Source organism: Procambarus clarkii, chromosome 57 (assembly GCF_040958095.1).
Source record: "Procambarus clarkii isolate CNS0578487 chromosome 57, FALCON_Pclarkii_2.0, whole genome shotgun sequence".
In the NCBI taxonomy this organism is placed as follows: domain Eukaryota; kingdom Metazoa; phylum Arthropoda; class Malacostraca; order Decapoda; family Cambaridae; genus Procambarus; species Procambarus clarkii.
In genome coordinates this window covers 7308516-7321644 of record NC_091206.1, presented here as the reverse complement: position 1 = coordinate 7321644, position 13129 = coordinate 7308516, and the positions used below count along the sequence as shown (strand labels likewise).

General features: G+C 41.7%; 1 protein-coding gene across 4 annotated transcripts in view; it reads left to right on the top strand.

The window, feature by feature from the left end:
* LOC138353341 (GATA-binding factor 2-like) overlaps window positions 1–13129 on the top strand; it is a 153114-nt gene that overhangs the window by 104093 nt on the left and 35892 nt on the right. The window contains exons 1-2 of one of the 4 annotated variants that reach the window (XM_069306231.1): window positions 5251–5367; window positions 7154–7277. The exons of 1 other annotated variant lie outside the window; for it this stretch is intronic. In XM_069306231.1, coding sequence (XP_069162332.1) covers window positions 7154–7277 — 124 coding nt within the window. In that variant the 5' untranslated portion in view covers window positions 5251–5367. Of the gene's footprint in view, window positions 1–5250; window positions 5498–7153; window positions 7278–13129 lie in introns of those variants that run through there. 2 more of the 4 variants (XM_069306232.1, XM_069306233.1) reach the window with 2 other exon arrangements.

The window sequence follows — 13129 nt, the reverse complement described above, 5'->3', positions numbered from 1 at the left end:
TTTTCACCAATCAAGTTATGAGTTGCAGTTATATAATACAGGGATATATACACGGATAAGTGTATGTATACTGAGATCAAGTATACACAACGAGAAGTGTATATAGAGGCCATAAACATAACCCCCAACGAAACTATTCTATGATAATACGATAATGTATTTAAGTAATAAATTAGACACTGCATTAAGAGTCCTTCTATAACTTAAAACAGAAATAATAATAATAATAAAAAATTATTATTTTTATTATTATTATTATTATTATTTTTATCTAATTAACGTTCATATATGTTGTAAAATAAATATCAATATTTATATAAAAACTAAATACTTATTTTTCTTTAATATTAGTTAGTGGACATTTCTTTATCTATACAATATTATGAATGTTTTTTTCCTGTCACATGTGCTCAGTAACTCAGACCTACGCTATGACCAGAGTGCAAACGTTCATTCCAGAGTGGAAACGTCTGTTACAGAGTGGAAACGTTCATTCCAGAGTGGAAACGTTTATAATACAGTTTAAACGTTTATTCTAGAGAACAGTGTTTAGTCAAGAGCACAAGTCTGAATTCCAGAGTACAAACGTTTATAACTAAGTGCAAACGTTTATAACCAAGTGCAAACGTTTATAACCAAGTGTAAACGTTTATAACCAAGTGCAAACGTTTATAACCAAGTGCAAACGTTTATAACTAAGTGCAAACGTTTATAACCAAGTGCAAACGTTTATAACTAAGTGCAAACGTTTATAACCAAGTGCAAACGTTTATAACCAAGTGCAAATGTTCATAACCAAGTCCAAACGTTCATAGCCAAGTGCAAACGTATATAACCAAGTCCAAACGTTCATAACCAAGTCCAAACGTTCATAACCAAGTTCAAACGTTCATAACCAAGTCCAAACGTTCATAACCAAGTCCAAACGTTCATAGCCAAATGCAAACGTTCATAACCAAGTAAAAACGTTCATAACCAAGTGAAAACGTTCATACCCGAGTACAAACGTTCATAACCAAGTCCAAACGTTCATAACCAAGTCCAAACGTTCATAACCAAGTCCAAACGTTCATAACCAAGTCCAAACGTTCATAACCAAGTCCAAACGTTCATAACCAAGTCCAAACGTTCACAACCAAGTCCAAACGTTTATTTCAGAGTGCAATAACTTATTAATGAACAAAGACGTTTAATACAGATTCTCTCGGTGAATATACACCAAGAAATGGGATATACATATCTCGGAAGATATACACGCGGGTGTGTTATCTTGAGGTTATCTTGAGATGATTTCGGGGCTTTAGTGTCCCCGCGACCCGGTCCTCGACCAGGCCTCCACCCCCCAGGAAGCAGCCCGTGACAGCTGACTAACACCCAGGTACCTATTTTTCTGCTAGGTAACAGGGGGCATAGGGGGAAAGAAACTCTGCACATTGTTTCTCGTCGGCGCCCGGGATCGAACCCGGGACCACGGGATCACCAGCAAGTATAATTTAGTCCTGAATATTGTCCATAGGAATCAAACACACTCTCAGGACATACTGTCAAGGGTCCTGACAGCTGAGTAGACAGCGCTCGGGATTCGTAGTCCTGAGGTTCCGGGTTCAATCCCCGGCGGAGGCGGAAACAAATGGGTAGAGTTTATTTCACCGTGATGGGCCTGTTCACCTAGCAGTACATAGGTACCTGGGAGTTAGACAGCTGCTATGGGCTGCTTCCTGGGGGGGGGGGGTGTAACAAAAAGAAGATCTGGTTGAGGACCGGGCCGCGGGGACGCTAAGCCCCGAAATCATCCCAAGATAACCTCAAGAAGTATGAATATATCCTAAATATATATGTAATGATATAATATATAAAAGAGTAATTTAGTCGTCCACGACTTTTAATTGTCTTAATTCATATAGTTTATGCCCATTTATTTTCTATTTATTGGTAAAAGTCTATTTAGACTTTTTTATGACGTTCAAGTTATTGTTATTTTCTTCGTTCTCACTGAATTATATATTTTAAGAGAATGTTATAATTCTCTGGTTCACTCGTGAGATTCATTATAACTTAATGATGATGTTCATATCATCATTATCATTTAATTATCATTATTATCATTATTTCCATCATTATCATTATTATCATCATAATCTTCATTGTCACCATCTTCGTATCCATTGTAATTATTTCATTATCATCATTATCACAATTATTATCATATGATAGTGTCTTCATATTTTATATATATATATATATATATATATATATATATATATATATATATATATATATATGTATATGTATATATATATATATATATATATATATATATATATATATATATATATGTATATGTATATATATATATATATATATATATATATATATATGTGTATATGTATATATATATATATATATATATATATATATATATATATATGTATGTATATATATATATATATATATATATATATATATATATATATATATATATATATATATATATATGTATGTATATATATATATATATATATATATATATATATATATATATATATATATATATATATATACATACATATATATATATATATATATATATATATATATATATGTATATATATATATATATATATATATATGTATGTATATATATATATATATATATATATATATATATATATATATATATATATATATATATATATATATATATAAATAGTGTGTGTGGGTTGTGTATATCATCGCCAGGTGTGTGAGCACTGTACCACCAGGTGTGTGAACACTGTACCACCAGGTGTGTGAGCACTGTACCACCAGGTGTGTGAGCACTACCACCAGGTGTGTGAACACTGTACCACCAGGTGTGTGAGCACTGTACCTCCAGGTGTGTGAACACTGTACCACCAGGTGTGTGAACACTGTACCACCAGGTGTGTGAACACTGTACCACCAGGTGTGTGAGCACTGTACCACCAGGTGTGTGAGCACTGTACCACCAGGTGTGTGAACACTGTACCACCAGGTGTGTGAACACTGTACCACCAGGTGTGTGAACACTGTACCACCAGGTGTGTGAACACTGTACCACCAGGTGTGTGAGCACTGTACCTCCAGGTGTGTGAGCACTGTACCACCAGGTGTGTGAGCACTGTACCACCAGGTGTGTGAACACTGTACCACCAGGTGTGTGAGCACTGTACCTCCAGGTGTGTGAGCACTGTACCACCAGGTGTGTGAACACTATACCTCCAGGTGTGTGAACACTGTACCACCAGGTGTGTGAACACTGTACCACCAGGTGTGTGAGCACTGTACCTCCAGGTGTGTGAACACTGTACCACCAGGTGTGTGAGCACTGTACCTCCAGGTGTGTGAGCACTGTACCACCAGGTGTGTGAACACTGTACCACCAGGTGTGTGAGCACTGTACCTCCAGGTGTGTGAACACTGTACCACCAGGTGTGTGAGCACTGTACCACCAGGTGTGTGAGCACTGTACCACCAGGTGTGTGAGCACTGTACCTTCAGGAGAGTGCTGTACCACACAGTGTACCGTCAACAAGAGACAGAAAATTGGTGTGGTAAATATATTTAATTGCTTACGTGCTTCCGTTTTCTATTTGAGGTCAGAAAACAAGCACACACTTGCTTGTAGGCAAGTACACACACACACACTTGCGTGGAAACAAGCATACACACACACACACTTGCGTGGAAACAAGCACAGTCACACTTGTTTGAAAGCAAGCACTCGCACAAACGCAAACAATGCATTTATTAACTATTCAAGAATATTTAATGAAACTTCTTGACTATCTCTGTGCATAGAGCTTTCTCTGCGAGTCATAATAGAGCTCATCAACTTTTGAATTATCACCGAGTACATCAGCTTTTCCTGTATTCTCACAGTACAGACTTCAGGAGAGGTCCTGAACTCTCACCCGAGGACAGCTATTTTTCCTGGACTCTCCCAGAGTATAGCATCATGTTCTGAACTCTCCCAGAGTACAACAACTTCTGAATTATCACCCAGAATAGTAACTTCTAGACTTTCACCCAGTACGTCAACTGCTCTTAGACTCTTACAGAGTACGTCAACCGCTCTTAGACTCTCACAGAGTACGTCAACCGCTCTTAGACTCTTACAGAGTACGTCAACCGCTCTTAGACTCTCACAGAGTACGTCAACCGCTCTTAGACTCTTACAGAGTACGTCAACCGCTCTTAGACTCTCACAGAGTACGTTAACCGCTCTTAGACTCCCACAGAGTACATCTACTTCTCCTGGACTCTAAGAGAGTGCATCATCTTCGTATGGTTCGAAATTAGGCTCTGCAGGTTACTAATACAGATGTCTTTCGCTACAGCTGCAGCATGAATTTTGTCAACTAGTAGCCATTTGACTAAATTTATTTCTCATTTTGGCATTTGTAGCTAGCATATATACGTTTATATGTGTATATATATAATATATATATTATAATATATATATATATATATATATATATATATATATATATATATATATATATATATATATATATATAATATTTATACATGTTTTAAGAATATGTGTCCACATACGGCATGACACATCACAGCATAGTGGATGTGCGTGCGTGTGTTTTGTTTTGCGTGCGTCGGCGCATTCATGGGTCACATCCACCACCCAAACTACATCAAGTTAAGAATTCTGAAAAAAAACCTCTCTCAGTCCATTTTGCCCGTACCTAAGTACCTACACCTCTCTTTGGCAGCACAAAGTTAACAATTTCTCTGTCTCCGCATTCCCGACCTCACTCACTACCAGTAAACCGAGGGAAGGAAAAACAAAAAATATCTCGCACAAGGTCCCAATCACCTCCGAGAATTCTCTGCGGCCGACCCTAGAGCACAACTGGGCACCCGGGGTGAGATGCGCGCGGTGGCCGCCGGGTGGCAGCACCATGCGTCGCTGGGGGAGGAGTTTCAGACTCTATGGGTGGAGTTTAGTGCTGCTGCTGTGGATTGCCAGTCTAGTCAATACTGCTTTCTAATTAATATTTCTCTCTAAATACATACAAAAATACATATCTCAACTGGTACTGACTGTACTATTATATTTGTTTTATAACCATATAAAAATTATTAGTTAAAATGCCGTGAAAGTCAAGAAAGAATTAAAAGTATATATGGTATGATACTCCGTCCCTGTTGACCGCAGATATCGACGATTGGACGAGGTTAAGTGGTGGGCGTGTCCTCTGGGCTACAAAGACACACACACGATACCCTGACCACGTTAGTTGAATATCTGCAAGTGGATAGAGCACATTGAAACGTTGTGTGTCCTTTTCCTGATTGTATTTTCCTTGCTCTGATCGGGAAAGAAGAAAGGTAAAAGCCTTCCCGCGGGCTATTCACCGTGGAGCTGAGTTTACTGGTGAAACTAAGAGTGTGATAGTGTACGTTAGAGGAGTGTTGTCGAAAGAAAGTGGGTGTTCTCGCTGTTAAAGTCTTGGGTCCAGTAAGTAACAGGTTAATGTTTCAGCATCACAATTTCTATTTCCCGATCTGTGCGCATATTTGGGCTCATTGTATACGCTTGTATCGCCTTACTCAAAATTGTCTATCTTAATATATACATATATATTTTTAAATGATAATCAAATTTGGATTTAGTTTAAAAAAGAGTCGGATTAAAAACATGTATTTATGTCAACTCAATTGACAATATCCGGAGCTTCGCCTCGCGGTTCTGTCACACGATCTTGGCGAGAAAACTATCTGAGGTAAAAATAGTGGATTAGAGGAGCCGGCGTGGCACAGGTGAAGCCTCAGCCCGAGACTCGCGCACAGGTGCTGAAACGCAGCCAGTCATTTACGGACCTTAGCAACCGTAAGTGAATCACATGGCATTGTGTGCGTGTGTGGGGGAGCGTTACGCTTAAACAATGTGATTTGCCTAAAAGCGCACTCGCTAACTCCAATAATTTGTTCTCGCGTCAACTTATCCAAGTGAATAATACCTCTAGTTTCCCGCGGAGTTGTTGTGTTTTAAATTGCAATGTTGAGAATATGTTGGACGTAGGACCGTAGAGAGAGATAGAGAGAGAGGAAGAGGCGGTCAGAGTAGAACACAGACATATATTTGTCAGTTCTGCTTCACCGACATGGGCCCCGCAGTCCATCCCGATTACTGGTAATTCTCAATCTCTAATTATATGGTCTATTAGAGTTTGTTAAATCAATTCCTAGAATTTGATCAAAATATTTGCCATGCAATTAAGATTTCTATAAAATATATTTATATATTTTTTTAAATTATTAAAATTAAATATTGGAATAGGTCGACAAAAGTTGATTCTCTGTCCCATATTATGTGCTGTGAGGGAGGCCTAGTTCTGGACCCGAGCAATGCGGTGTGGTAGGCCTATAGTTATGTGTCATAGCAACGCGTAGGCCTATAGATCTAAACCCACGCAACATATACAGAGCATTACAGTCACAGCTTGTGGTGTGGAAGTTATTACCTCACCTGAAACACATCGGTGTTATCCAGAACTGAATTAATGTTGTCTGATTACCCCGCTATCTGGAAGCCCTGCTATCTGCGTTCCATGCTATCTTGGCTTCTTGAAATCTGGGTTCCCGTTAAGTAAGCCCTGAATACATCGCCTTGTTAACAAAATTAACCTAACAGATTGAAAGGTTTACGATACGATCGATTTATGTCAGATACATTTAGATGCTTAAAGTAGATTTATGCACGAGTCTGTTGGGAGGAAATATGAAAATAGTCCAAACGTAAAGTAGTGATTGTCTGTCAATCGTTTGATTCGCGTTAGGATGCACAGACGCAGCTCTTACTGTGTGTGTGTGTGTGTGTGTAGAGTGCGTGTGTATGTAGAGTGTGTATGTGTGTGTGTGCGCGCACGGTGATTACCTATAGTCCGTTGAGCCTTTGGCGTATTAATAATTCTGTTAATAATCCCTATATGAACGAGAGACACCAGCATCTCAGATCCCGGCTACCGGAGGATCGGTCTTGTTAACTAACGCACAGGAGAATGTGACCTCCACTAACTTGACCTATAGACTTTAGCATCCTGGCTGCATAACTCTATAGCCTTACACCATGACCGCTTCACTGACCCCCTGTGTGTGTGTGTGCCCCCCACAGATGATGGAGGTCGGGAGTGGCGTGGAAGGGCCCCAGGGGGCGCAGTACCCCACCGGCTATGCGCCCATGTCGTCTCTCCAGGACTTCTACTCGAACACTCAGCACTGCTCCTACTCCAACCCCGGTGAGTGGGCTAGGTTCCGCCTCCTCCTGCTCCCTCTCGTAGCTCTCATACCTCCTTGGCTTCCTCCTTGCCTTCCTCTTTGGCTTCCTCCTTGGATTCCTCTTTGGCTTCCTCCTTGCCTTCCTCCTTGGCTTCCTCCTTGGCTTCCTCCTTGCCTCCCTCCCTCCCCTGGTGCTACATTACAACAGGAGTCGAGGGCTGTCAACAAGGTTCTTGAGCCTCATTATTGATCATCAACATGGTTCTGGAGCCTCATTATTGATCATCAACATGGTTCTGGAGCCTCATTATTGATCATCAACATGGTTCTTGAGCCTCATTATTGATCATCAACATGGTTCTTGAGCCTCATTATTGATCATCAACATGGTTCTGGAGCCTCATTATTGATCATCAACATGGTTCTTGAGCCTCATTATTGATCATCAACATGGTTCTGGAGCCTCATTATTGATCATCAACATGGTTCTTGAGCCTCATTATTGATCATCAACATGGTTCTGGAGCCTCATTATTGATCATCAACATGGTTCTTGAGCCTCATTATTGATCATCAACATGGTTCTTGAGCCTCATTATTGATCATCAACATGGTTCTGGAGCCTCATTATTGATCATCAACATGGTTCTTGAGCCTCATTATTGATCATTAACATGGTTCTTGAGCCTCATTATTGATCATCAACATGGTTCTGGAGCCTCATTATTGATCATCAACATGGTTCTGGAGCCTCATTATTGATCAATGCAACAAATAAACGTATACAAAGCACTGAAGGACTGATTATTGGTAATGGTAATGAAATAATAATAATAATAATAATAATCCACAGAGAGTAATCACACTAAGGTGATATATCGATAAGAAAATCCATAGAGGCCGTGATGAGGATTCGAACCTGTGGTGGGTGTTTCCCACGCGCATGCTCTGGACAACTAGATTTTTTCAACAACAATAATAATAATAATTATTATTATTATTATTATTATTAGTAGTAGTAGTAGTAGTAGTAGTAGTATTATAGTTTCAATAGAATATTTATACAAATTTAAATTACTATAATGGTAGATTAGATAACAAATCAAAGCCATGTCCACAGTTCAAACATATTGTAATGAATGGCTTATGAGACATATTATTTCCAATACAACTCTAATATAGCCACGGTGTTTAGCAGAGTCTAGCCTGAATGTATAGTTCTGGTAGGCAAGCCTGAATGTATAGTTCTGGAAGGCAAGCCTGAATGTATAGGTTCGGTAGGCAAGCCTGAATGTATAGTTCTGGTAGGCAAGCCTGAATGTGTAGTTCTGGTAGGCAAGCCTGAATGTATAGTTCTGGTAGGCAAGCCTGAATGTGTAGTTCTGGTAGGCAAGCCTGAATGTATAGGTTCGGTAGGCAAGCCTGAATGTATAGTTCTGGTAGGCAAGCCTGAATGTATAGGTTTGGTAGGCAAGCCTGAATGTATAGTTCTGGTAGGCAAGCCTGAATGCATAGTTCTGGTAGGCAAGCCTGAATGCATGGGTACGAGTTTATCTTAGAAACAACCAGAGTAACTTTCGAGTGATGAGTAAAAATATACATAAATAATAATAATAATAATAATAATAATAATAAACACTAAAGCTCATTTATCGCCTCAACTTGATTAAACTTGAAAACCCATAAATCAAATTTTCGAGCGTCAAAATGAGAAATATTATACATCCAGTGGTTAAATAATACATAATTTACATAGCAATTTATAGAACTTCAAGCACTACTCGAGCATAATTTTTGTGTTGTGTGTATTCAGTTATTGTTGATTGGAAAGAACAAGTCCAGTTCTCGCGATTGGTTACAACGTCTAGAATACAGCTTCCTAACTGAACCAGACTCGCGTCAATCCGAGCACCCGAACCTAACCTTCGAACCGACGCGTGCAAAAGGTGGAGATTAGGGAGTCGTTGTACCTTTCAAAGTATTTTATAATTTGTAACTTGGGGACCATAACGCCCAAAATGAGATGAGTATAAACTATAAGGCCGGGCTAATACCCAATGTGTAAACTAAGGCTAATACCCAATGTGTAAACTAAGGCTAATACCCAATGTGTAAACTCGGGTCGCCGAAACTGCAACTTGGTATTCATCGTTAACTGATAGCTATTGCAATAATCACAGCTATTGTTATAGTCACAGCTACTGTGATATTTACAGCTACTGTGATATTTACTGCTACTGTGATATTTACAACTACTGTAATATTAACTGCTACCGTAAAATTCACAGTTACCGTAATAGTCACAGCTACTGTGATATTCGCAGCGCCCATAGGCCTCTGCTTCAAATATGGTAACTGAGGGAGACGTTCACATCCAAGTATAATAATGGAATGTGGTAAAATTTAATAATTATGGAGAATTGCATCTTATAGCTTCGTGTAGCAAGTCCAGAGACGTTCTGTGCCTCAAGGGTCTTATCTGCCCCCTACATAGCTTCCCTACCCCACCCTCAGCGCCCCCACTCACTACCCACAAGGAGACACTGAGCGCCTTAATTCAGACATATAATTACCGAAGGAAATTAATGCGGCGAATTAGTCCCTTCACGTAAAAAAGGGAGTTAATGGCTTCCACACACACACACGCAGACTGTGCTGGTGGTGGTGGTGGCAGCGGCCGACGGCCTCCGACCCCGGCCGCCAGATCCACACGCCGCCAACCACCGCCATAATTACGCGCCGCAACTATTGTGTTTATTGACCGCAAGTATTGAAGTTACGCAGCGCGATTGATGTGGTGTTATGTGGCAGGGAGTGGAATCGCGACGGTGAAGTAGCGCAGGTTTGGCGCCGTCAAGAGGGCGCGCAGTTGATGCGTGCGGGAGGCATGCGCGCTGACCCAAGTAATTGTGTGGGATGATCGTTGAGCTCCGGAGCTCCAGCTACTGTCATCGACGGCCCGGCCGCGTTCCGGTGGGACCACGAAATTCAATAATAATTAAGTCCGGTAGAAACGGCAGCATCACAACAAGCATTTGGACAGGTAGATACAGCTTGCTTATAGATTCAGCTACTGGGAACAAGAGGTTCCAAGTAGCACGGTCTGTGATGAGCCCGTAGTGGACTTACCTGGCACAGGAGCGGGGGTGTAACTGATGCCTCTACAAGCTCTCCAGCCTCTCTGCCTCTACCTCCTCTGCCTGCCTCTGCCTCCAGCCTCTACAAGCTCTACAACCTCTTCAGGTTGGTGGTTGCTGCTGATGTGGAGAAGTTTGGTAGTGGAAAGGGGATAGATAGTTGTTGTTGTGGTTGTTGACGTAAGGACACAAGGGATGAGGGTGGTGCTGGCGAGGTTCGGCATGAGAGTACATCTTTATTACTTCAGCTTGTAGTACCAGCCGTCCCAGGTCGCCTCAAGGCGTCTTGTAGGTGTTATGGAGGTCCTGGGGAGCCTTGTAAGCCCACTGACCTTAAGCATATGTTGTAGTGGTAAGTCACGTTTCTTGCAGTGGTAGGATCTTATGTAGCTATGGTTTTCACATTTTTAACAGAGGTAGATACGCTTGTAGCAGCATCATGCACGTTTATACCAATAGTAAGGAGTTAATGTAGCCGTGGTAGGAGCTTACGTTGCAGATGTAGAAGCTTATGTAGCAGTGGTATGAGTTTATGTAGCAGTGATAGGCACGTTTAGATCAGTGGTCGGGACTTACGGAGCAGTGGGAGGCGTTTATGTCAGTAGCGAGGTCAGTTTAAGCGGTGGGAAGACTCGCCAACTCAACCGCAAATCACAGTTAAATTGTGCATAAACTCTGACCCCTCACAAGCCGTTCAACTTGAACGTCAACTTGAACTTGACAACTTCTTGTGCATTTGTAAAACCACTTCAGCATTAGAGGTTGTCGGAGCAGACGACGACACAGCGGGAGAAGCTTATCAAGGTTGATGGGATAGGATTAGCAACCTAATGTAACAATGGCATCAATAGATAACTAATTCCCTCACATCCCCCCCCCCTCCACCACCACCAAACACACACACACACACATGTGCGTTCGCTCGCACTCAAAACACTCAAGCACACTCATAAACACTTACGAGCACAGTCCCACATATACATGTATACACACGTACTCACTCTTTCAGTCTTTGGGTGGACAAAAACCCATGTAACGTGAGGAGAGGACATGAGGGGCCAGGAGAGAGTCCTCAGTAAATCGTAAGGGAGCGCGGCGTACGACGTTTGGCGGCCTCCCGAACGTCACTACCGCCACCCACCACAATATGTCACCCTCACTACCCCCAGACTCCACCACCACCACGCAGACGCACGCACTATGGCGATTATGAAGTATTAATTGTCCTCTGCTGTATTGCCTAGAGAGAGAGAGAGAGAGAGAGAGAGAGAGGTAGAGGGGACCAACGCCTGAGAGGATGGAAGGAGCAGCGGAACTGGGATATCCACCAAGTGGCAGTCGTAAGAGCCGGGGTCTTAGTGCATGGAGAAGTACTTGGGAAGATTTTTTCGAGCAAAGAGCATCAAATCTAATGGTTTGATTTTAAAGGTACTGTGTGTGTGTGTGTGTTTACTAGTTGTGTTTACTAGTTGTGTTTTTACGGGGGTTGAGCTTTGCTCTTTCGGCCCGCCTCTCAACTGTCAATCAACTGTTTACTAACTACTTTTTTTTTCCCTACACCACACACACACACACACACACACCAGGAAGCAGCCCGTGACAGCTGACTAACTCCCAGGTACCTATTTACTGCTAGGTAACAGGGGCACTTAGGGTGAAAGAAACTTTGCCCATTTGTTTCTGCCTCGTGCGGGAATCGAACCCGCGCCACAGAATTACGAGTCCTGCGCGCTATCCACCAGGCTACGAGGCCCCTGTACCAGGCTACGAGGCCCCTGTGTGTGTGTGTGTGTGTGTGTGTGTGTGTGTGTGTGTGTGTGTGTGTTTGTTTGTGTGCGTGTGCGTGCGTATTTTCTTCTTACACAGGTGGGTACAGGAACACAGAGGACTGCTGACTCCTGGTAGCAGGCTGAGAACTTTCCCTTTCCACAGCTCATGGGTAATCCTAATTCGCGAGTTCCCCTAGTATACGACCCGTAAATCGTTTAACAACCAGGTACCCAATCACTACTGTGTGAACACAAAAGTTTAGTTGAGGATTGGCGCCTCCCTGACCAGGATATGAACCTAGGCCAAATCGCTCGCGAATAGCAGGGCATGTGTATTACCACTGCGCCACGGGGACTGCAATTGCGTGCGTGCGTCCGTATGCGCGCAATCGTGCAGTTCTCTATTAAAAATTAATAGCACTTCTCTTTCTCTCACAAGAACACCCACACTTAAACAGACACAATAAAACTCTGGGAACTGCATGCCAATGTCGACCCCAAACATTCCTTGCAGAGTACTTCACTAATGATATATAAGAACGTCATAGAAAAATTGGATTTTGTCACTAATACACTAGCAAGGGTTCAGAAAGGAAAGTCATGGCTTTCAACGCTACTAGAGTTTTGTGAGGAAATCACAACTATAATGCAAGAAAGATTTCGATGGAGGGGAAAACGCCTCTCTAGGCTGTCAGAAGGTATATGAGAGTCTTTCACGAGAGAATATTGTACAAGTTCAAGTTCAAATACGTTTATTGAGACAAGAAAGAAATACATCTCAAAGGGATAGAGTAGCTTAGGCTATTTCTACCCCCCTAAGTATTGTACAAACTAGAGAGTGATGTAGTAACTGGGAAAGTACCTGGTTGGATAAGAGATTATCTCACGGGCAGGAAACAGATGGCCATGGCGAGGAGAGATAGATCAAAGTGAAAAGTTGTCAGTGTGAAGAACGATGGCAAGTGA